At 38.0% G+C, this 24,978-nt stretch overlaps 1 protein-coding gene across 3 annotated transcripts in view; it reads right to left on the bottom strand.

Annotated features, from left to right (window-relative positions):
• The window catches only part of LOC131063878 (uncharacterized), a 49,659-nt gene that overhangs the window by 13,436 nt on the left and 11,245 nt on the right, over nucleotides 1-24,978 (bottom strand). For 2 of the 3 annotated variants that reach the window (XM_057997845.2, XM_057997831.2), the window contains 2 exons: nucleotides 7,023-7,330; nucleotides 6,747-6,882 (listed from right to left, as the gene is read on the bottom strand). In XM_057997845.2, the coding sequence (XP_057853828.1) occupies nucleotides 6,747-6,882; nucleotides 7,023-7,286 (400 nt within the window). In that variant the 5' untranslated portion in view covers nucleotides 7,287-7,330. Of the gene's footprint in view, nucleotides 1-6,746; nucleotides 6,883-7,022; nucleotides 7,331-7,428; nucleotides 7,471-24,978 lie in introns of all 3 variants that reach the window. The other variant, XM_057997838.2, reaches the window with a different exon arrangement.

Here is a 24,978-nt window from a genome sequence, read left to right as displayed (position 1 = left end):
AACATGAACCTCAGGTGGAAGACTTTATGATGAATCTCTCAGATGATCTTGAAGTGAAAAGAAAGATGCATTCCAGATTGCCTTTAGACTTCATCAGGAAATGCAAAATTTACAGAGTGGCCAACCAAGCTCAGGACAGTGGTAGACATCTCCAATCATCTTATGACCGAGAAAGCAAAGCAGTGAGGCTAGATTGGAATGAACCTGAAATTTTGGATCTAGATGCCTTGATGGCTCCAGTTTTGTCTTGTACTCGCAGATGGGTTGATGTGCAACATCAAAAGTTGAGAGAACAGGGCATATCTATGACTTTTACTTTGGAGGAAAGGCCAGGAGAAGGAGGAGCAAGTGTAAGTGAAGGTAATCCTAATCCCAGAAGCACAAGCGAAGGTAACCTTCGAAACACAAGTGAGGGCAACCTTCGAAGCGTAAGTGAGGGTAATCCTCATCCTAGAGGCTCAAAGAGAAAGGAGAGACCTGAGAAAAGGGAATCCTCCAAGAAGAAGCCAGAGGCCAACCGAGATCGTTCATCCGGCACATCTTCTCGACAAGAGAAGAGGACACTCGAAATGGAGGAATCTATGGAATCAATGGTACAGAACGATAAACATGAAGAAGGACAGGCACCTCAACGTTCATCAAACCGATCTCTCCGAGTCAATGAGCTACATGAAGACAAGAACGATGACGAAGTGACATCTCCTCTCAGAAAAGAAGAAACATTGCCTAAGGAGATACAAGTTAGAGAAACAAGGTCTGCCATTGCAGATTGGTTAAAGGAGAGACTGACAAGGGTGATTGTGATCGAGGACGAAGATAATGTGATTGATTTAGAGAGCCTTGTTGGAAATTCTCAGGAAATGACAGAAAAGAGGAAAGCCACTAAGATGTCCAAGATGATCAGAGATGAGACAGGATCCAGGAAATTGCAGATAGCTACACCAGCAGTGGACAAGTATGAAGGTGAGATCCTCGCAGAGGAATATGATGTAGAGACATTTGAGCTTGGTCCACTCACAGCCGAGCAAACGTTGGATGAGGCAACCGATTCATTTGAGGCACTTAAGGACAAGCTTAGAGAAGAAATGGAAAAGAATAGGAAGCTTGAGCGAGAGGTCGGTGCTTGGAGAGACTACTTTAGCCATCTCAATCAGCCTTTGAGGCGTCAGGATCCAGCAGTATCTCCTGCGCAGGCACTTCCCCTTGAATCAATTGGTGAGGCAGAGAGAGTCAGGAGTTTGGTTCAGCTTATGAGCTCTTGGATTGACAAATCCCATACAGTTGCTATTGAATTTGCAACAAGAATGATGCAGACCATTCATCGAGCTATCCAGGTTCTTGAGATCATCCACAACCTAATGATAACTGTAGCTGCTTTTGCTCATACTAAGGATGTTATCATTCCCGTCCTGCAAGTAATCAGACAAACATCAAGGAAGGTCCTAGCACAAGAAAAGATAATGGATGGAGGACCTCATAGTTTACTCCAATGGTCAACTTTACTCCAGATGAAGGAAGTTCTTTTTGAAGACATCAGTAACAAATGCAATCAAGTTGAAGAAATTATCCATCCAATCCAGGACAAGGTGTTTGAAGTATTATGTACTATTCTTGGCAGGAGGGTTGAAGTTGAGACAGATGTGGATTTGCAAGAATTAGAAGAAAGAGTCAAGGTCATCTTTTGCAAAGATGAGAATGTTATTACAGATGAACAACAGGATCAGATGTTTGCTACCATGCTCTTGATTGAGAAAATCAAAGAACTTGAACCTGGATGGGACACTGCTCTTCTCAAGGCTTTCGATCAGGTCATCCACTTGGAGGAACGAATGAGGAATCTTCCCGAGATTCCAATTGCTGAGATCGAAGGAATCGTGTCTAGATTCATTGCATATGCTAAGAAAGAGCATTGGAAAGGGAATAAGATTCTAGAAGAAAGGTTGTTATAGATGATGTGGCACCTTAATTATCATTGGTCTATGTCTCCTAGGTTTTTGTGCCAAATTTAATATTTGGCTATGCATTTAATATTGTTCAATAAAAAGGGGGCTATTTGTAATAAAACCCTAATTAGGGTTTAGGTGTCATAATCTTGGCCATTGATCTTCTTTTGATCTGGACCGTTCATTGTAATTGAGGATGCTATATATACCCTCACTCCTTTTCATTTTGATATAGAGAGAGATATAGAATTAAGAGAGCAATAAGAAATAGTTAGAGTTTAGAGTTTTTAGAGAAGCAAGTTATTTTGTAGCAAGATTGAGCTTTGAAGAAGGAATTTCAAACAATTGTTGTTTATGATGGCTTTGAGATCAATAAAATATTGAAGTTATGGTGTTTTATTGCAATTCTTGTGGTTATCTTCATGGTTGTTTACTTTCTTGAATCATTCTCAGTCAAAGTAGTATTTCAGTTTGAAGGACTAAGTGTTGGGCTTGATCTTTGGTGGGATTCGCATTCCAAACCACTAGCTTCTTACTGATTGTAGGAATGCCTTGTGTGGTCAACTGGAGAGACTTGAATTACTTAAACCTTCAATTGTCATTGAGCTTTGGATATGTGCCTTCGTGGTTGTGTCCATGATCCTTGATGAATTGAAAGATCATTTGTTACCTTAGAAGATCGCATCAATTTCAGTTGAGTTGTTATTTCATGGCAATATTGAAGTTGGTAGAATCTTACCAAGTCCTGCCCGCATTGAGTCATTCTTAGGATTAGATTAGAGTTTATCTCTTGCAAACCCTACCCTTTTGATCTTTTTTGGAATTCATTAGTATTAGGAAATCTTGTTCCTGCAATTCGGATATGTAAGGCCCCTTGATGAAACAGCAATCACAACGACCACTGGTGCTTATCCACACGTAGAGACCCTACATAAAAGAACATTGGAGTCACCCTGATTGATCCTTTTTTGCGACATCTTCAGCAATCAGAGACTTTATTCAAGAGAGGATAAGGTACCCTTGGGTATTTTATTCTGTGTATGATTGTGTACAAAATACACGTCAACAGATACATGGGTAACTTGTAAGGAAGTCTAGAGAATCGTTGAAGTCTCAGATAAGTAAATCTAGGGTATTGGATGTACCAATGCCCGAATCTGCTGACCAAATCTTTAGACTCTTGAGAGAGCCTCTGATGAAGACCACCTTGGAGCATTCTGATAATGTGCATCAAGAATGCATCGTTGACTCTCTTGAAGTGAAATTTTTCCTCCAAGTGCAGCTGTGGGTAGCAATCATAAACAGCAAACTAATTCTCCTTATTCCCCACTTCTCCTCTACAAGTGAGTCCTCTATATCTGTAAGTTCGAACAAGAGAGTACACCAAATAAGAACTCATATAAAATGTCTTGTTCTCTTCCAAGTTCTTCAATTGATCATCAAGATTATTACTTATAATCTTTGCCCAATCAATCATCTTCACTCCGGTAGTTATTTCATTGATGAAGTAGTACATCCAAGGCTCAAATGGCGTGCCTTGCCCAATCAATCATCCTCCTTGAAGTAGGCTCTCACAAGATTCTTGGGAAACTTAGAAGCACCCTTCCTTTGTTTATCCAACCACAAATGGTTGATATCGGCCTCATATTCTTCAACATTATCTTGGTACAGTTGTGTTGCTTCCTCGGTCATGTAAATAGGGTTATGATATTCAGGGATGCGAAAAGCTTCCCTGATAGCAGCCTCACTAATGTTTGCCAAGACTCTCCCATCAAGTGCTATGATCTCTCGGTTTATAGGATTGTAGTGTTTAAAGCATTCCATTTCTCATCATCTTTCTGGCAATTGCTGTAGGCATCAAATTGTGCAGGCCATACATTCGCTTCTTGAATTCCCTCAAGTTCATATGTCCCAAGTTAGTGTCTCCGACCAGCTTCCACTTGGACTTCATCTTAGATTCCAGAGGGGAATCTTTATCCACCTGAAACTTCATCCTGGCTACAAGATATTCCAAAATCTGCAAAACAATCAAACCAACTTTAGTTAAAATCTATACTTTTAAGCGTAGTTTGTGAGTTTGGTGGCTAAGTAATCTGTGGTTTTCACTTTCTTTTCAACACTTAGCCACAAAAATGGGATTTTCCACACTTGATTATTCTGAGAATCTTAAAAAAACCTTTGAAAATCATGGTATTTAGGAAATTTAAGGTCTGATTTTCACTTCAAAATCAGATTTTGAAAACATTAAGTCCAAGAAACTCCATTCAACATTACTTCAACTTGCTTTAAGGGCATAAAATAAGTAAGAGAAGAAGATTAATCTGTGAAATTTACTCTTTCTTTTCAGAACAAAACCATGTTAAAACCTTGATATTCTGCCCACAAAATGAACTTTCACCTTCGAAGAATGAAGGGGAATGAGAAAAGAAGCTGTCAAGAACACAACTTTCAAATGCTACACTCAGAAAATCAGTGGGTTTTGTCTTCCAATCCGTCAGAAATTTTCAAAATCTGAATATAACTTGGTGAACAAGAGGTTGAAAACTCAGGCTTATACTTAGAACTTCCTCAAAAACACCTTCAATCTGCAAAAAGCACTTCAAAATAACCTTCAACCTGCAAAAGAACTCAAACTTGCTCTCAATATGCTCAGAACTTCGAACTTCATACGTGAGAATGAAGTATTTGTAATGAAGTTCAAATCTGTAATTAGAAACATAATATCTTCTCCAAAAATTTGTTTCTAATCTCATTTCAGTCTTTGTGTATCCCTAAAGAATGTTTCTATTTTCATGTTTAGTTGCTTGGTCATCATTCCTAAGTTCGAAATCTTATCTTGCAACTTCAAATGCAACTTTCTATTTTCATTTTCAGTCCCAAACTCGAACTGATCAGCAACATCTTATCTTCCAAAAACTTTCTATTGTGGCTTAAGTTCGAACTTCATGAAGATTGTGATGACATCATTGAAGAATATTCTCTTTTCTTTTCAAACCTTGGCAAGCATCCTTGACTTTACTCTTACCTGGGCAGACTTCAATGAAGTTGTTTCTAACTTACCCAAAGGCAGGGCGGACTTCAATGAAGCTGTTTACCATCACATGCTGATGTAGGGCGAACTTTCTCCAAGTTAGGGAACCAACGTTCATGATGTAGGGCGGACTTCAGCTCTTTCTTGACACCATTTGTATTTTACTTAGCCAAAATTTTCCTCATCATCAAGGCAGACTTTAAGACTTTCGTGCACCATCTGTTTGCAAGGTGGGACGGACTTTGTCTGATTTGATGCTGCTTCAATGCCTTTGCCAAAACTTCTTACCTCAGGGCAGACTTGGATGAACTCATTTCCCTTACACATAGGCAGATTTCAAGAATGTTTAGAACCTTAACACTTCATTGCAAGGCGGAGCTTGAAGAACTTAGGATCCTTTCCATGTGACTTAGGGCGGACTTGGTGGAGGATGAGAACCATTGCACTTGCAGCATAGGGCAGACTTTGAAGCACTTGAGAAGATTCTTTTGCAAGGCAAGGCGGACTTCAAGAAGAATATGCACCACACAAAATGTCTAGGGCGGACTTCTATGAATTCATGACACCACTTCATATCACCTTCCTTTCCTTAGGGCGGACTTCAAGAAGGATTGAGGCACCATGGGATCAAACCCTAAAAACTCCATAACTTTTGCAATTTTCACTGGATCATTCTGAAATTTGGAAACCATACTTCATTCTTCCATTAGATTCCTCGGGATCCCTAAAATTTAGGAGGTTAGCTTTTTGGGTCAGAACTTAGATTTTGGAGGAATTTGACAATTGTTTTCAGTGCATCTCAGTGTCGATAGTGCAGACCTTAGATCCCCTTTCCAAAAATAGAAAAAGCAAGCATCCCTAAAAAAAAGGAAAAACTTTCTAAAAATAGCCATTTCGGGGATCGTTCTCAAAATGCCAAAAACGAAACTTCCTAAAAAACAAAACTTTCCAAAAATAGAAAGTTGTCCAAATTGACCCAATTCGATTGCAATCTTCGTCCTTCGGCCTTTCTAGGCATTTTGACAGTGTCTAGACTATGTTCTAACTTGGTTTGCACAAATTGACTTACAACTTCAAAACTCAGACCATTCAAAACTGGGAAAGCTTGGCAATACTGATGCAGGAAGGTCACAAGGCTCTAACAAAAACCCTAGAAAGCAAGAAAAAGGGAGGGTCCCCATTCTCAATGGGGTGATGTGTGAAAAGGTCACAACACTTCCCTATCAAATAATTGCACTAAAGGAAGAAAGATGATGTCGACACAAATGGTACATGAATATTTATAGTTTATACTACGTAAAGGGTATAAGATGTGACCTATTTAACTCAACTTTTAATATACCGCCATAATAAGTTAAAAGTTAAAACACGAAGTTCACATATAGATTATAACTTGTATAATGTACATAGTGTATGCAATAGAAATGTGGCATCCAAGTATGCAAAGGAATATAGCTCACTCTTGCTACCTTGGAATTGAACCATAGTCATGGAATAAACCTTGCTATATAGAGCTGTATATTGCAATCTTTTTCAACCATGGGCGACAACAGAACCTCTGTTTATCCATCAAAATAAACTCTTACAGCTAAAACGAAATATGCGCGACTTTCAGAAGTTTAAGGAAGCAAAACAGTTGGAAAGTAGAATTCAGATGCCCTAAATTTATGCAGATAACACGATTCAGATTTATATACAGTTTTTTTTTTTTTTTAAAGTGATAACCAAAGCAGCTAATGAAAGCAACGAAAACTCCTTAGAAGGACATTTACCAAATCCAAGTTGGTCCTTGTATGAAGAGAAATATTCTTTATCTTCCTTTAGTGTAATATCTTTAACTAGAGCATCATATGCCTTCCTATCTGCCATTTCTTGAAGCCTTTGAAGGCGATCCTTCAGCTCTTTACTCTGTAAAATTGTATATTTACGAAACTTGTCAGCAGCTATACTACACACATGGATCAAAATCATGAAATAGCATTGGAAGAGCCCAAAATATAAATGCCTGTAACAATATAATTAAATATTATATAGTATTAAGCTTTAACCTTCTCCCTAGGCTTTGGGCTTGAAAGAACAAAAGTGATGCCAGCAAGCAGAGTTGAAAGTCGTGGTCTTTGAGAAGGTTCCATTTGAAACCATATGTCTCTGAGAACTATATATGGAACTTCATCAGAAAATATGTATTTTTCTGCAGATAAGAGTATTTCAGAAGACTTTGCATTTGACGATGATGCTGCCTCTTCCAAGAACTTCTGAATAGCAGAATTGCTCTTCAGAACAAGACCATAAGGCTGGTATACCTCACCCATACCTTCCAAATAATAGCATGCCCTTCATGCAATCATCAACAGCCCTACAAAATAACATAAGCATCAAATTTGTTATAACTCATTCTCATTGTCACCTGCTCCAAGGAAATAATATACAAAGAATATGTGAGCATGCAAACACCTGAAGCTTATATTTCAAAATGCCATCGTATACTTTACATGTCTGCATTGTAAGGAATACAAAGAATGGTCAAAACAATCATGGGAACAAAAAGGTGGAAGTAGATGAATGTACAGGGGCAATAGCAGCATTAACAAGATAATGATAGACATTGGAGTGTAAATGTAAGATATTTATCAAAACTAAGGAGTATACACAAAACCCACCTGAAACACTTGGATTTTGATCAAACATGTGATGCTGCTTCTCCTAAATCAACTCAATTCAAATGAAAAAAAGGACAAAAAGGGGGAAAGGGTTTAGAGAATCTATGCTAACTCCTCATTCCTAAGGACAATGACAATAACGAATGATACTTTGATAGACAAATCCTTAATGAAACTACTTTCTACTTGACCAAAGATAGCCCACAATGCCATAGAAAGAGTGTGATCTCCTAAGCTAGTGAAAGATCTTCATATTGTAACAATCCATTCAAACACCCAATACTAGCGCAATCCAAATAAAGTATTCACAATCAAACTTAGCCATGATAATGATAGACATTGGAGTGTAAATGTAAGATATTTATCAAAACTAAGGAGTATACACAAAACCCACCTGAAACACTTGGATTTTGACGACTTGCAAATTTTCAAGCAACTAGAGCTAACATGACCCCTTCTAATAGACTTCAAGTTGATGCAAGCCAGCTTTACATGAAAACCTACCTCTTACTTCAGATAGTATGTACCATAATGACACAAACATAGAAAATAGCAGTGATTCAAAGCTTCAGAAAAGGTTTAGAAAGGATAGGTATGACAAACAATGCCACTTAGCAGAGAATTAGTCATAAGTAGCCAACAAGACAGGGAAGCAAACAAAGTACAACATGGAGAGAAAGTACAACATATGAACTAGAAACAGAATCATATGCCTATGCATACTTTTAGGTCTGCAAACTGCCATCTGGGCCTTGCTAAACATTATCACCTACATACGATAACTTATCTCGATTTGACTTCCAATGAACTTATCATCCGCCAAGTTATTCTAACTTCTAACAACTCATAAACAAATTAAACAAACTATAAGAAATACAATTTATTCCTAACACCCATAACAATTACATGAGTTGTTACTACAACTCACTTGACCTTTAATACATGTGAGAACTAACATTAATTCCTACAAAAAACTCATTTGCTATGATAAGAAGAGTAAGATAAAAAATTGATATTAGCCAAGAAAAGATACATTAAGAACATGTATATAGGCAAAGCCTGTCGCATACAATAGCCATGATTATCATTTCTATCAACTGATGCAATATAACTCCATAATGAAATAAAAAATAAAAAAAATCAGTACAACATTTAAGATTAAACTTCAAAAGCATAAATGATAACAGAACAAACTTGAAGATGGCAGTCTGCCATTAAAATCAGTCAGCAATCTCATCATCCTTTCCTGATCAATAATAAATACCATTTATACTGGAAGAATATACAAGATCATAGAGCTTTGTTCTGCAAAAAGGATCATTCTCCCAACTCGTGAACAGCACTGTAAGATGCAATTCACCCAAATACTCCAGAGGAGTTAAAAGGTGTTGTATGAAAAAAAGAGCAATAGAAGATAGGCCTTCCATATGGCAGAGATTGAAGTCAGTAATCAAGTGATTCATAAATAAACAAGAAATTCAGTGTTTTTAAAAATAAACACACAATTTGAGGACCAGGGAACACCATGGAAAACATTATATCAATTACCTATTGTAAAAAAACTGTAAACTTTCTTCTCACTCCAAGCATAACCTCAACATTGTTTTGTAAGAATCTAGTTGTTTAGAGATCCAGCAAATGGCCATGAGATCATAAAATGGGAAATATCCATGTGCTCCCATAAAATGGCTAATAAGCCCCTGCTCCTTTAACATCTGAATGAACTCCTCAACTGCCTCTAGTTCAGTGTTAATTTCCTAGGAAGATATGCACATCAGTGGCAAACATTTAATACACCCTCCAAGCTCTTTCAGATGCTTTAATGCCAAGATTAATTTCCTTCTTGCACATAAACACGTCCTGAGTCAATGCTCAGTCCAATTCTCTCTTGAAGAAAAGACGCATGAGTGTATATGTTTCTGACAAGACTTATAAGTATTGTTAAAAGAAGATATATTTTCAAATATTACCACTAAACAATCATTGTCGAGCATTTAGATTTTATAGTCAATAAAAAAATACTTTTAAAAAGATGTAAAACCATTTCCAAATTAAAATTATATACAAAAAAAATATTTTTAAATAGATGTAAAACCATTTCCAATTTAAAATTATATACAAGTGTATTACTTATAGATAATTTGGTACCATGAAAGGCATAGGACTAGCAGCAAAAGAAAAAGGGAGCACCGGAATTAAGAGAAGATCAAAGCAAGACCCACAACAACAATACCAGGATTACAAAGTATACAAGAATCAGTGGGCTACTAGTTGCAAAAAATTTTAAAAACCACATATGTAAAAGACCAAGAGATCACTGGAGCAGAGAGAAACCCAACAGAGGATCCAGATTCAGATAAGGTGAATGGGAGACAAGAAGAAGAGAAAGAAAGGTGGTAGAAATGGAAGATATTAGAAGGTATCATCAGAGAGCCAATCTGGGGAAAAAAAGCAAAGAAATTAGTGAAGACGATCACTGAATCAAACATAATTAAAGAAGCAAGAGAACACCCTTTGACCCAAATGTAAGATGGCTGCATCAATCCTATGGTAAGGTTCCTTGGCAAGGAGGGTTGGTCTACCAATTCCAGCAGTTCTGGCAAAAGGTGGTGCACGACAAGAAATGGATAAACAACAAATGCAAAATTAAGGAAAGATAATAACTAAGGATCCTCCCAAGAATTTCTACTTAGTAGGTCTTGATGATCCATAAGGTAAAAATTTAATCTATTTGGGTGGTCCATGGTTATTTGGAAAGGGGGTGTAGGATTATGCAATGTGCAAGCCTTTCCACAAGATCGAACCAAAGTAATTACCTATATAATAAAAAAGAAAAAGATACAAACACCAAATTATGAAGTGGCATAGCACACACTTGAATAGTAATAATGAAAAAACTTAATTGCATCAAAAGTTTAGGCGGCTGACATACACATGGACAACCTCAAAACCAAGGCATGACTTGTCTGGATGTGTGTAGATAAATGCCAACCATTGATTAACAACATACAAGGGTTAAATCATGACCATTGATCACAAAGATCAACATGATAAACACTAAATATATATTGTATACAAGAGAGGTTAAGTGGTAGACTATATAATGTAAATAAAAATAAGTCACTAGTTAATCTTAAAACTCAACACCCTCCCTTAAGTGTTAGACATAATGCACTACTGAGAGGGGGCTGAATCAGTGGTTCTCAATCTTTTCCCTTTGACTATCCTTATGTGAGTATACCGATTAACAAATCTAACTGAATGCAGACTTACAGGTTAGAGGAGAGACCACTACAAATGCAAACACACACAAAGGGACATCACATAACACCAGTATGTACGAGGAAAACCCAAGATGGGAAAAACCTTGGTGAGAAATGCTGCTGGAGTCTACTGCTCCAATCCAGCCTCACAATGAAATCTATGTTACAATGTTTAGGGCACCAACCCAAGGAGCTACAACCCCTTACTTGTTTATGGGCTACAACTCCTGATTTAGGGCACCAACCCAAGGAGCACCAACCCCTAACTGATTTATGGGCTACAACCCAAAGGAGCTACAACCCCTGCACCAAGCTACAACTCGGTGATCGCAATGAACATTCAAATACAAAAGTAATATCCTAGTTACAAAAGAGTTTTGCAACCTCTACACTTCACTTCCTTTTGCCGGTGAGACACCTTCTTTGTTACACCGGTTCACTCTTCTGTTACTACATTTGCCAGTAGACTCTACCGGTTCACCTTTACTCTTCTTCTGCTCTGCTGGATCTCCTCCTCACTGCTCTGCTCTTCAGTCCTCTCAATTGTCTTCAAGTCGGTACAAGCACCTACCGGTTATCTCCTCAGATGCACTCTAGCTTGTATACCGATTGCTCAAACCATACCAGTTAACCCTCTGTTAAACCCTATCACCAGTTTATCCTTCACTCACTCAGTCACTAATCTCTTCTGCTATTATCACTCTGACTGATCTAATTCTCTCATGCAGCACTTAAACACTTCGAAACAACACTACCCTCTTCCATTCAACAACACTTAATAATATCTTTGGCTTGCATATTTATAGCCTAGTTTTCCCACCAAAAGCCAATTCAAATTATAGGCGGTTAGGGTTTCCTCATCAACCTCGAGGCAAACCAAATCCAATCAGATCTTATCCGATCTAATCGCCTGGATTGATGAACTGTAACTCATCAATCAATCCTGCCAATGTTGTGCCTTCTTGATCATGCCTTCTATCTTTGGCAATCTGCTTTTTACTCTGTAAGCTGATATCTTGATCAATCACCAAGATTGGTCTTGCGGTTTCCTTCATCTGCCTCGATCTCCTCAATCACTCTAAGCTGGCCCTCTGTTGTCCTCCAGACCTCGAGCCGCAAACCTCTACAATGGCTCCGCAACACATCCCATGATTTACGGGATCTACCATTAATATCAACCAACTCTTCAACAACCTCGTCGATGCACATTCCATCTACCGCTGCATGCAAGTTTGTGTTGTGACGTATTCACACATCGCCCCATTGCAAATGGGGACCCCTGCTTTTTGCTTTCTAGGGTTTGTTTTCTAGGTCTTTTAGGGTTTTGTCTGTTAGCCTTTGCAGGATGAGTGCTGTCGAGGGGATCGTTGGATTACAAGCTTTGCTTGAGCCAGGGTGAGTCCACAGGGCCCCAGAATTAGGGTTTCTTTGAGAGTCTTCCTTAGGGCCTGGTTTTGCTCTCGTTTCTAATTGTGCCTTGCTTGGTGAGTGAGTATCATCCTTGAAGGTCTGAGTTAGGTCAAGTTGGTGAGTGATGAAGTCTGGAATGTCATCCTGATCTTCAAATGCCCTGAATTTGGCTGTCTGGAATGCCCTGATCCTGAAATTTGGCTAAGTCTGGAATGTCCTGATCCTGAAATTTGACTAAGTCTGGAAAACTGAAGAATCCTCCAAAAACTAGATTTTGCAATATAACTCCTGGAGGTTCGAAACCACTCTCAAACATCCTGGAAGTATATATGGAATATAACTTAAAGTATAAGAAAGACTTATACTTAAATGTTATATTCCATAAAATGATCCTAACGGAGAGTCCAAAATGTCAAATTTCGCTCCTGACCCTTCCAAAGGGTCCAAAGCGAAATTCTCCATAAGACATTCTACTTTGACCAAAACCTAGAACTAACACATTCCCAGGCTTGAATGAAGGCAAAAGCACTTGTTTGAATGAAGAAATGCAAAAAAATGAAGTCAGGATCATGGCCTAGGTGAATTTCATTCCTGACCCTTCCAAAGGGTCCAGAGCGAAATTCTTATTTCCTCTATTTTTCTCCTTAGCTTGACCAAGTTTGTAGACTTTTGAGGCATAATTGAGAAGATTTGATGCAACTTTGCCTTGGAGAGGAGATTTTAGACCTTGGGATGAAGGATTCTAGCCTGGGAGAGGAATTTCGCTCCTGACCCTTCCAAAGGGTCCAGAGCGAAAATCCTTATAACTCTCATTTTCCTTCCTTGTTTTGGATGGGCGTTGGTTTATTAGGCTTTGTGTGTGTCTTGATGTGTTCTTGCCTTGAGAAGTGTTTTGAAAAGTGAGGATCTTGTCCAAAAATAGGAATTTCGCTCCTGACCCTTCCAAAGGGTCCAGAGCGAAATTCTTCATAAGCCTCATTTGCTCCCTTGTTTTGGATACCAACCTTGTTCCATAGGCGAATTTGGGAAGGAAATAATATGTCTCTGCCTTTTGAGGTGATGGAACGTAGAAATGTGAAGGATTTTGGCCAAGATTAGGAATTTCGCTCCTGATCCTTCCAAAGGGTCCAGAGCGAAATTCACTATAATCCTCATTTACTACCTTGAATGGGCTTAAAACCTGGTTCCTCAAGTGGAAAACAATCTATATTTGCCTCCAGGAGAAGATTGAAGTTTGAAAAATGAGCAATTAAAGCCTAAATCAAGATTTTCGCTCCTGACCCTTCCAAAGGGTCCAGAGCGAAAATCAACCTAAGACTCATTTCTGGCCTTATTTGACCAAATTTTGATTTGCAAGGCATTTTGAAGGGAAGAGTAGACATGTTTGGACGTTGGAAATGTTTGAAAGCTTTGAAAAAATGAAGGATTCTAGCCAAGAAGATGAATTTTGCTCCTGACCCTTCCAAAGGGTCTAGAGCGAAATTCCTTGCAAGCCTATTCTTTTGACCTTGTTTTGGCTTAAGACCTTATCCCTTGGGTGAAGGATGATGTTTAGTTACCTCTTGAGGTAATTTTGAGTTGGAAAAAGGAAGAATCAAGCCCAAATCATGATTTTCGCTCTTGACCCTTCCAAAGGGTCCAGAGCGAAAATCCTCCTAGACCTCATTTCCTTCCCTATTTGACCAAATTGTGATGTCCAAGGCATGTTGAAGGAGAGAATTGACATGATGGAATCCTTGAGAGTGTTTGAAAACATTAAAAATGAAGGATTTTAGCCAGGAAAGGAAATTTCGCTCCTGACCCTTCCAAAGGGTCCAGAGCGAAATTCCTTATAAGCCTACTTTTTAACCTTTCTTGGACATGAAACCTTGTTCATAGGGCAATGAAGGATGAGATTCTACCTTGCAATGAAGTTTCAAGTTGAAAAAATGATGATTTTTGGTCAAGAATGAGAATTTCGCTCCTGACCCTTCCAAAGGGTCCAGAGCGAATTTTCTCAAAACCTCTCTTTGCTATCAATTTTTTGCTAGATCAAGTGTGGGCTAAGGTAAATTCAAGGAGAAGTTGCCCCTGAGAGTGACTTTAAGTTGCTAGAAAGCATGAAAGATGAAGGAATTGAGCCTAGAAGTGATTTTCGCTCCTGACCCTTCCAAAGGGTCCAAAGCGAAAATCCTTAAAACCATCTTTTTTCCAAAATTTGAGCAAAGCCAAGCTTGGACAAGGGTGTGAGAAGGCATTTGGATTGCCTTAGAGTGGATTTTGGTTGCCAAGAATGCAAATTTTGAAGCCTAATGAAAATTTCGCTCCTGACCCTTCCAAAGGGTCCAGAGCGAAAATCCCAAAATCTACCTATTCCTTTCAAATTTTTGCTAAGCTATGCCTAGACCAAGGTAAAAGATGCCCTTGTGATTGCCCTTGAGTTGATGGTTGTCTCCAAAAATGATGATTTTAGGTCAGAGGAGGAAAATCGCTCCTGACCCTTCCAAAGGCTCCAGGGCGAAAATCCTTCAATCACCTATTTTGCCTTGTAAAATCAAGTTAAACTTGGGCAGGATGAAAGAAGAGAAGTGTTTCCTTGCCTTGTGAGGTGGATTAAAGTTGAAATGATGAAAAAATGAGCTACAAGCAAGAATTTCGCTCCTGGCCCTTCCAAAGAGTCCAGAGCGAAAAAACCTAAAACCACCTTTTTCTTCAAAACTTGAGTGAAGTCAAGACTAGACTAGGGTGAGAAAACTATTTGGAATGCCTTGGAAAGATGTTTGACCTTCAAAAATGTGAATTTTGAGCTTAAGTTGGAATTTCGCTCCTGACCCTTCCAAAGGGTCCAGGGCGAAATTCTTATAGGGTCTGTTCCTGGAGAAAATCTTGGGCAAGTTTCATGTTGATATCTTTTCGTTGATGATTTAAGTTGAAAATGCTATGTTGAAATGAATTTATCATGTGTCCTTAATCATCTTTTGGTTTGTTTTGGCAGATGAAAGAAGACCAGGCCAGGACAAGGATGACCTTCTCCAACCCAACCTCATCAAGGACGACATCTTCCAGTCCAACATTTGAAGGAAAGACAAGGTGGCATCCCAGTCAGCACTCCTCCAATCGAGTTGGTCCACTTCAGCATGTCCAGATTCAATGTACCTGACTCATCAAAGATAGCACTAACTTCAATGTACCTACCCCGGCTATCCATTGGTTGAATATTCCAGAGAAGACATGTGTCCAAATAATGCAATTATTTCATTGGTCAGAATTAAGTTTGTTGTAACAAACCCTAATTAGGGTTTCATTGTAAAATCTTGGCCATTGATCTCAAATTGATCTAAGCCATTGAATTGTATTGTGGGCACTATATAAGCTCTCGCTCCTCATTTGTAAAGGCTAATAGTTAGTCAATGGTTAGCTAATAGAGAATAGTTAGTCAATAGTCAATAGTAGGTGAATAGTTAGCTAATAGTGAATAGTCAGTTGATAGAATAGCAATTAGAGTAGAATAGCAAGAGAAGGCAAAGATTGTTGCCAAGATGTTGTTGTAAAAGACTTGTAAAACTTCATTGAAGAAATGGTGAAATCTATGGGTCGATTCAACAATTTGCATGGTCTTTATACTTCTCACATTTGATTTCATGTTATTAGATGAGTGGAAGAAATGTGTTTGATTGATGGTGAAATTTGTATACCCATACTACTAGCAGTTTGTTGATTGCAGACTTGCCTTGTGTAGTCAACTGGAATCATTCAGCTTAAGCTTAACTTCAATTGTCGCTTCTTCACTAATATGCATCAACCTGATGGTGTCTATGCTTATAGCGATGATCTGAACATCATAAAGCTTTCCTCCGAAGATCGCACTAACCTTGTGGAGATGGTCCTGGGATGTCAAAACAAGACTTAGTTAGAATTTCACCAAAGGTTATTCATTGCTCCTACATTCTTAATGTCAGAATTAGATCCTTTCCTCGCCCTCATCCTTTTTCCTTTTTTTTCAAAATCTAGGCCAGTGAAATCTTGTGATTCCAGCAAATCAGACGTTCAAGTCATCAAGTGTAAGTCCCCTTGTGATTCCAGCAAAATCACATCATACCACAGAGAGCTTATCCACACGTAGAGATCCTACATAACAGAACCTTGGAGTTACTCAGACTGATCCTTCAGCGAGATCTTCAGCAGTCGGGAACTTTGTTCAAGAGAGGATAAGATACTTCGGTATTTTATTCTGTGTTCGCATGTGCATAAAAAACACATCAACAGTCTGCCACCTTGACTCCACATGGCATCCATGTCGACCAACTGCCAGCTTGGATCTCTGTGTCGATTTAGACAAGATCACCGACCAACCACTCAACCGATTCTTCTTTTTTGTCGGTTCACTAACCTTGCCGGTATCTCACACTTTATCGATTAACCTTCATGTTTGCCCTTTGTTGAACTGTCGGTGGAACACCTTAACCGGTCACCAGACATATCTATCCATAGCATGCTCATTCTCATCAGGTGGGAAGTCTTTTGCATCTGCACCTTGTCCATATCACCGGTGGACTTACATACCAGTAATCACTCTTGATGACACCATGTCATCAACCTTTAACAGACTCCATCTTCAATCCGGCTATTTTTCCTCTATCTGCATCTGCTCAGCCTTGCCTTCTTCGTGATCAGCTCGGACCATATCTCAATCGGTTTGTCAAAGTGACAAACCCATCACTCTTCATCTGTATCGGCATCTCAACATGCCTTCTCAGTCGATCCAGTGCATATCCCTGTTCTCATGCACTTGAGGCATTCCTTTGATTCGCCGATAGATCCGGTGTGAGCCTTCAAACACCTGCCTTTACCTCTTATTCCTTATCTCACATAACTATGATGCACACTATGCATAATAGGAGATAAGTTCCACTTACTGGTGGTAGTGATTCCTTGTCATCTACATCCTGCAATGCACTCATGTGGCTTCCCTGTTTGTGCAGCACATCTTCAAACAGGCACATGTGATCTGGTGTGGGCACATTCACTGTCAGTCATCTCTTCCCATGGTGACTGCATCTCTATCCAGTGGGAGTCCTGCTGTCCTGCAGCTTCATAGTATACCACTGACCAGTTCATTCTTCTCCTCCGGTGTTGTTGTGATTTAGGTAGCATTCTGCCTCTTCATCACAAACAACAACTCAAGCACCTTGCCCATCCTGCTTGTTCACTGGTCATAATCTTGTCGATTGACGACCACTCACTTGGTTGATTTGTCTTCTCCATGTCATCCACACAAGTCCTAACTTGTGTACCGGTGACTCCAGTGATCATTCCTCTGAATGACATTCTCTTTCTTACCTTACCGGTGTTTTGCAACACAAGGTGATATCAAAGATATCTAATCCTGTACTCCTCCATGACAGTGTTGAACACATATCTCTCATACCGGTAGTCATCCCATACCGGTTGACATCAATGACAACACAATGCCAACATTAAGATTTTGAATCAAGGAATCAAAAATGTCACTAACCAAGCACCCTCCCTTGATGATAGCACCCTCAATCTTGATCATATCTTGGAACCTCTGACAAAGGTTTGGTTAAGACTTTTGCTAGTTTCATTGTAGCCAAAATATACTACACATCAATCTCTCTTTGTTGCAATCACTCACAAAACCAATACACATCTATTTGTAATGTCCACACTTTGAAATATAATTTAGTAATAAATAATAATAATAAATTAAAATACAAAAGAATAAAAATAAAAATTAAATTAAAATATTATTAAATATAATTAAATTTGATTAAAGTTAATGAATGGTCAAAAGGCATGAAATGATAGGTTGTGACTTCCCCAAATATGAGGTACAAAAGGGAGAAGAGAACTCATTTAAAGGGGGGATGATTTGGGAAATCAGAAGTGCAGATTTGATTTAAATAAGAAGTGTGGATCTGATTGCAAAAGGTTGTGTCCCTTTCAAAGGGCAGAAATAATGAAAAATTGCACTCTTTCAAAGGGTGCTAATGGTGGAAAAGGTGTTGTTGATGTGTTTTTTATGACACCTTACAACACAGAATAAAATGCTAAGTATCTTATCCTCTCTTGAACAAAATCTCCTCAAATGCTAAACTTTATGATCAAACGAGGTGACTCGAAGGTTCCTATAGTCAGGTCTTGACTTTATATGTGGGTAGACTCAATGTATAGAAGTGATTGTTGGTAATCCGAGGGGACTTACATTTATGAACTATAACTAGAACATGAACATCGGATGTATCAAACATGTGACGCTGCTTCTCCTAAATCAACTCAATTCAAATGAAAAAAAGGACAAAAAGGGGGAAAGGGTTTAAAGAATTTATGCTAACTCCTCATTCCTAAGGACAATGACAATAACGAATGATACTTTGATAGACAAATCCTTCATGAAACTACTTTCTACTTGACCAAAGATAGCCCACAATGCCATAGAAAGAGTGTGATCTCCTAAGCTAGTGAAAGATCTTCATATTGCAACAATCCACTCAAACACCCAATACTAGCGCAATCCAAATAAAGTATTCACAATCAAACTTAGCCACGATAATAATTAGGTTCAGGCTAACCATGCACTACAACTTGCAATCGACGAGATGTAAATGGTATGAACCAAAGGATTCATCAAATCACACTTCTTCATCATAATCAATGAACTTTATCTAAATTTGAGTCCATATAACAAGAAACCATGCAATATGTAGAAGAAACACCACTATTCACCATACATTCAATGAAAAGTATGTTTATTAACATGCCTTGCCAACAATTTTTGCCTTCTCCTACTCTACTCTACTTGCTATTGCTATTGATTGCTTCCGCAACTATCTATTAACCTTTACAAATGAGAGCATTGAGCCTTATATAGAGGTCTCTTTAAAATGAATGGCTTAGATTGATCCCCAAATCAACAGCCAAAATTACAAAATGAAACCCTAATTAGGGTTTGCTACAACGAACTTCCTTTTGGCCAATGAAATATTTACATTAAATCGGACACATGCCCTCCTTTGATTTCTAACCGAGAAAATAGGTTAGGTACATAGAATAATATTTAATGCAGTGCCATGTGTCACGTGTGTAGTTCTCCTCTTCATAGGACGAACCAAGTACATTGAATCTGGACGAGTTGGTGTGGCATGACTAGATTGGATTGATGATGACTAGGCGCCAACTAAACTTGTACAAGAAGTAAATCCTCACAAGATGTTTGTGATTGAGGCATATCTCTTGATACTAAACTTGTACAAGTAAATCCTCACAAGATGTTTGTGTTGTTGCCTTTTGCACCAGCAATATCGAGAGGATATTCCAATTGCCAACTTTTCTACAATCTACACACCTCTTCCTCACTAGCAAAGGTTAACTAAAGAAACTACTGCCAAGCCAAGCAAACTAAAACACCTAACCAAGGCACCTAATCTAAGCAAAAAGTGGGTGTCCCCATTTGCAATGGGGTGATGTGTGAAAACGTCACAACAGCTGTATCTCTTGCCAAAGGGCATATATGATGAAGAGGTGTGACCTCTCCACATTGAGAGATATAAAGGAAAGTAATCAAAAGCATCCAGTGACAACACCATCAATCAGATCAGATCAGAACTGTTATTAAGTTACAGTCAGTAACATCCTTGTTCTTGGTGGTATGCATGGGGATGTGGTTAATATGTATGCTTGATATGTGAGCCTGATAATGTTCTTATGCAGAATTTAATAGTAATATTAATATAGACTGCAATATGTATGACAGTCATACTTAATTTCATATACATTCATAGTACATGAAAGAACAATATATTAAACAGTCTAATCCTTGCCTTTCTACTAATGCCTATGCTGGGATAGGGGGTTTCTGTAGGGAAAGGCGGAGTAATTTGATCAGATCAGATCAGAACTGTTATTAAGTTACAGTCAGTAACATCCTTGTTCTTGGTGGTATGCATGGGGATGTGCTTAATATGTATGCTTAATATATGAAGCCTGATTATGTTCTTATGCAGAATTTAATAGTAATATAAATATAGACTGCAATATGTATGACAGTCATACTTAATTTCATATACATTCATAGTACATGAAAGACTAATATATTAAGCGGTCTAATCCTTGCTTTTCTACTAATGCCTACGCTGGGATAGGGGGTTTCTGTAGAGAAAGGCGAGTAATTCGGTCACTAGAGGAATAAATTCCAAGATGGGTAAGGACATATATTTCTGAAGCCTTGAGGGAGAGTCCCGAGATGGGCATAAACATATGTTCCTAAGAAACCTTGAGGGAGCCTGTTCGTAGACTGTTTCCAAGTGCCTTAGCACAATAATTCCACCATCTTCCGTAGGGTTAGGAAGAAGTGAGGGCAAAACCTAAATTTAATTAGTTATTTAATGCATTATATATACTTCTAATCTCAATAACTTAAGGCATAATAATATTTAATCACATGTTAATAATTGGTAAACTGGCAACCTCCTAGTAAGGGACATTACACTATCTCAATGTGTTTCCTGCATCGATGCAGCACTTGATTTTTGGTCATATGAGAGCACTCTGATTATCTATCCAAATCATGTAGGGTCCATCCTTCGCAAAGCCAAATTCCTCAAGTAGATGACATGATCATTGCAATTTTTCTCCCACTTGAGCTAAACTTCAGTACAAAGAAGAACTGAAAACAACAATATGCTTCTTGCTCATCTATGCAACTAGAGCACCACCATGGATAAAATAATAACCAGAAGTAGATCTTCAATCATCCTCATCACCACCATAATCAGAATTTGAGTGATCACAACTACCAATTATTGTTCCTCATTAAGGCCTCATATTCATTTTTCACTGTTGCTTCGCATTCAAGTTCCCATACGCTTGCTTGAACGTGGAAAGATCTTCCCCTCCCTTGATCTTGAGTGCAAAGTTTCACCTTGATTTTCTACCCACAAGTATCCTCTTCCATATTAGATTAATATAAGCTTTGTAATAATAATATTAGCATTATAGTTGTTAGCACATTATCATAGGTTGTTTTACATAGGTTGTAGGTTGTTAGGAGTTTGTTCCTAAATCAGAGGCTAGCTTATTCAATTCCTTGGCTTATATATTAAGCTATTCTACAATGTAATATTCAACAACTCAAGAATATATTTATAAAATGTTAGAACCTATATATTGAAGTGTTTGTGAAGGAAAGAGTCTTGCTGTAGTGTTTAAGTATGAGATCCAATTATGTGAGGGAAGATGCATTCCCTTGAGTGAGGTGCGCCTGTGTGAGGATCTCAAACATGAAGAGCAGCAAAAAGGAAGCATTGCTAATGCTGAGTAGCACAGCCCACAGCAGTGAATAAGTTAATGCCGCATTCATTCTCCTATGTCATTTAACACAATTTGATCAAGGTCGAGATACTCACAATGGTGTTAGAACAAAATTTACCTACTCACAACCTTCTGTTGTTTCACAGATATTTGAGCCCCGTACGTTTGTAGAGGCCAAAGGGAATTCTAAAATGGGAGGCTGCCATGAAGGTGAAGTATGATGCCTTCATGAAAAATAAGAGTTGTGCGCTGTCGACATTGCCCCCACAAAAAAATCCAGTACTTGTAAATGGATTTATAAAGTGTGAATCAAATGGTTCTTTGGACAAGTACAATGCTCGTCTTGTCGCCAAAGGATATCCATAGGAAGGGGTAGTGGACAATATTTCAAACGGATATCAAAAGTGCTTTCTTGAATGGAGACTTGGAGGCAGAGGCCTACATGAGGCAGCCACAGCACCTCTAGGTTTTAGACAAAGAACATTTGGTTTGTAGGTTGGTAAAGCCCGTGGATAGATTAAGCAAGCTCCTTGAACCTAGCATTTTAAAATTGATGAATATCTTAGAGATCCTAGTTTCAAAAAAAAATCTGTTATGACCCCACTCTCTATGTCAAGATCAGTCGTGGTGACATTATGATCATGATTTTTTTATGATCTTGTCATCATCAGAAGCAATGCTATTCTAATTGAATAGGTGAAACATGATATATCCTACGGTTTTGAAATGACAAATCTAGGGGTGAATTTTGGCAAAATGATCACAAAAAACTTGTATCACAAACTAAATATGCCAAATCTTTAAAAAAAAAAAAAAAATTGATAACTAAATGTAATCCTACATCTACACCTATGGAAGTTGGGATCAAGCTCAAAACTAACATTGCTTTATCACTAGTCAAAGAAACAATGCATCAACAATCAATCAATAGTTTGATTTATTTTACTACCACTAGGCTGGATCTTTGTTTTGCAGTCAATTGTCTTTCTCAAATCATGTCTAAACCTCAAGAGAAGTATTAGCAAGCTGCAAAACGAGTTCTTCAATACGTTAAAGTGTTCATCATCTTTAGCATCCTATATCAACAAATATTGACTTCATGCTAACCAAATTTACTGACTCTAATTGGGTTGGGTTAGTTGACACTAGATAGTCTACAAGAAGTTATGTGTTTTAACTCTTGGTTTAGGTATAATTTCCTAGCAGAGCAAGCTTCATAATAAAGTCGCTTTATCCTCCACTAAAGCAGACTATAAGGCAACAACTAATACCGGTTGTGAGACAATGTGATTATGAAGGTTATTGGCAGATATTCAATTGGATCAAAACGCACTATCATCACTTTTTTGTGACAATCAAAGTGTTCTCAAAATGGTGAAGAATCCAGTGTATCATGCTCGAACTAAGTATATTGAAGTTCATCACCATTGCATTCATCCATTGTTGATAATGAAGACATCTTTATTATTGTGAAAGATAAATTTGTCAAGTTCAAAGATAAATTTGAAATCGTATCCGGTTTAGTCTTCAAGGGATGTACTGATTTAATATAAGCTTTGTAATAATAAAGTTGGCATTATAGTAACTTAGTTTTAGGTTTTCTTTTATTGTGTTATCATTAGCTAATTGTTACAAGTTGTTTTGCATAGGTTGTAGGTTGTTGGGAGTTTGTTATTAAATCATAGGTTGGTTTGTGTAATTCCTTGGCTTATATAATAAGCCATTCTACAACATAATATTCAATGACTCGAGAATATAATTATAATATTCCACACCAACTAGCTGTAAAGATTCCTTAGGAACATCTTCCAAAATCTTCTTAGCCTGCTTCGGTCTAGAGCCCTCAATAAGTGTTGGAGAAGAGTTAAAAGCAATTATAGCATTAACAAAAGTGTGATTGTGTACATCCTCAATATGATCACTACTTCCATTATGAAGATCTGCCATATGTACCCCATCATGAAGACAATCATGTCCAACATGAGAAGAAGATGTATCACCATCAATCCAATGAATCTGTTCAATTGAATCAAGAACCCGCCAAAACTTTGGAGGAACAAAAGCATAATGAGACCCCCCAAACAAAACTATAAGTGAAGATGATCCATCAATGAAAGAGGGAAGCCTCTTGACATATCTAACATGCCTATTCTCTTCAAATATTCTTAGTATTATGGTTAAAAAGCCTATATATCGTTTGGAAGTCTTACTGTAATACATAAGGATGAACTTATTGCTTTTGTCCTCAAACTTGGTTCTCCTCATCCAAAATATGAACCCAAGCATCATACCCAAACATATGTATGTGCTCCACACTAGGTTTTCCCTTAAAAGCATAATTAAACACTTCACTCCACAATCTCAAGTCAAGATTCATGCCATGCAGCATAAACCTTGTTGACTCAAAAAGCACCCTATTGTTACTTTCAAGTGACCCATTTTTTATAAGTATATAATATTTTAATGAAAAATCCCATGTTCCTTGCAAAAGTTATCAGTCATTGCTCATATATTCTCCACCATCTTCACAATGGATAACCTTGATGCATTTCCCACACTAATCTTCAATCATTTCTTAGACAAAAAACCTCAAGAACATCACACTTCACCCAAAATATGAACCAAAGCATCACACCCAAACATATGTATATGCTCCACACTAGGCTTTCCCTCAAAAGCATTATAAACACTTCACTCCACAATTTGTCATGCCCCCACCATAAGGAAGATATCGATGCCCTATAAAATCGTCTTAACCCTAAGACTTCGTGATTTTCTATAATAAGAATGAGCAACCAGACAGCAAGGATGGCAATAAGCAGAAGTGATCACTAAAAGGGCAGCAATTTATATTAATGTCATTAGAGATGTTAAATAGCTATAACAAAGGTGATATTTATAAATCACAAAATGCTGCACTGAATTCGAAGAAATAAAGCTGACTTGATTAGTGAGTCGTGTTTCAAAGAATTAAATATAATGATATTACGAACGCCGACTCAGTATAAGGGGTAGCACTATAATGTGTGTTTAATTAAAGTATAAAAGCACCGACTCCTTGTGATAAGTCACCTTCTTTGGGGTGAAAAGGCGTGAGAGAGAGAGATATAAGGAGGATAGAATGAGAGTTGGAAAAGAAGGGAAATTACTTAAAAAGCAGATCTAGAGTGAAAAATATGAAGAGAATTTCAGATTTCTATTTAAGGAAGTTGGAGCAGATCGATAAAGGAAAACAACAGGATAATGGTTGAGATCCATAAAGAGCAAATCAATTCTGATTATACCAGCAGTCAGGCGTAGAGGTCAGATCAGAACAGAAATCACTAATTATTGCAGGCTATAGCAGTATTATTCATTGGGGA

This window comes from Cryptomeria japonica, chromosome 3, assembly GCF_030272615.1.
Source record: "Cryptomeria japonica chromosome 3, Sugi_1.0, whole genome shotgun sequence".
In the NCBI taxonomy this organism is placed as follows: domain Eukaryota; kingdom Viridiplantae; phylum Streptophyta; class Pinopsida; order Cupressales; family Cupressaceae; genus Cryptomeria; species Cryptomeria japonica.
Note: the sequence above shows the minus strand (reverse complement) of the source record. Positions and strands in the feature narration are given on the sequence as shown.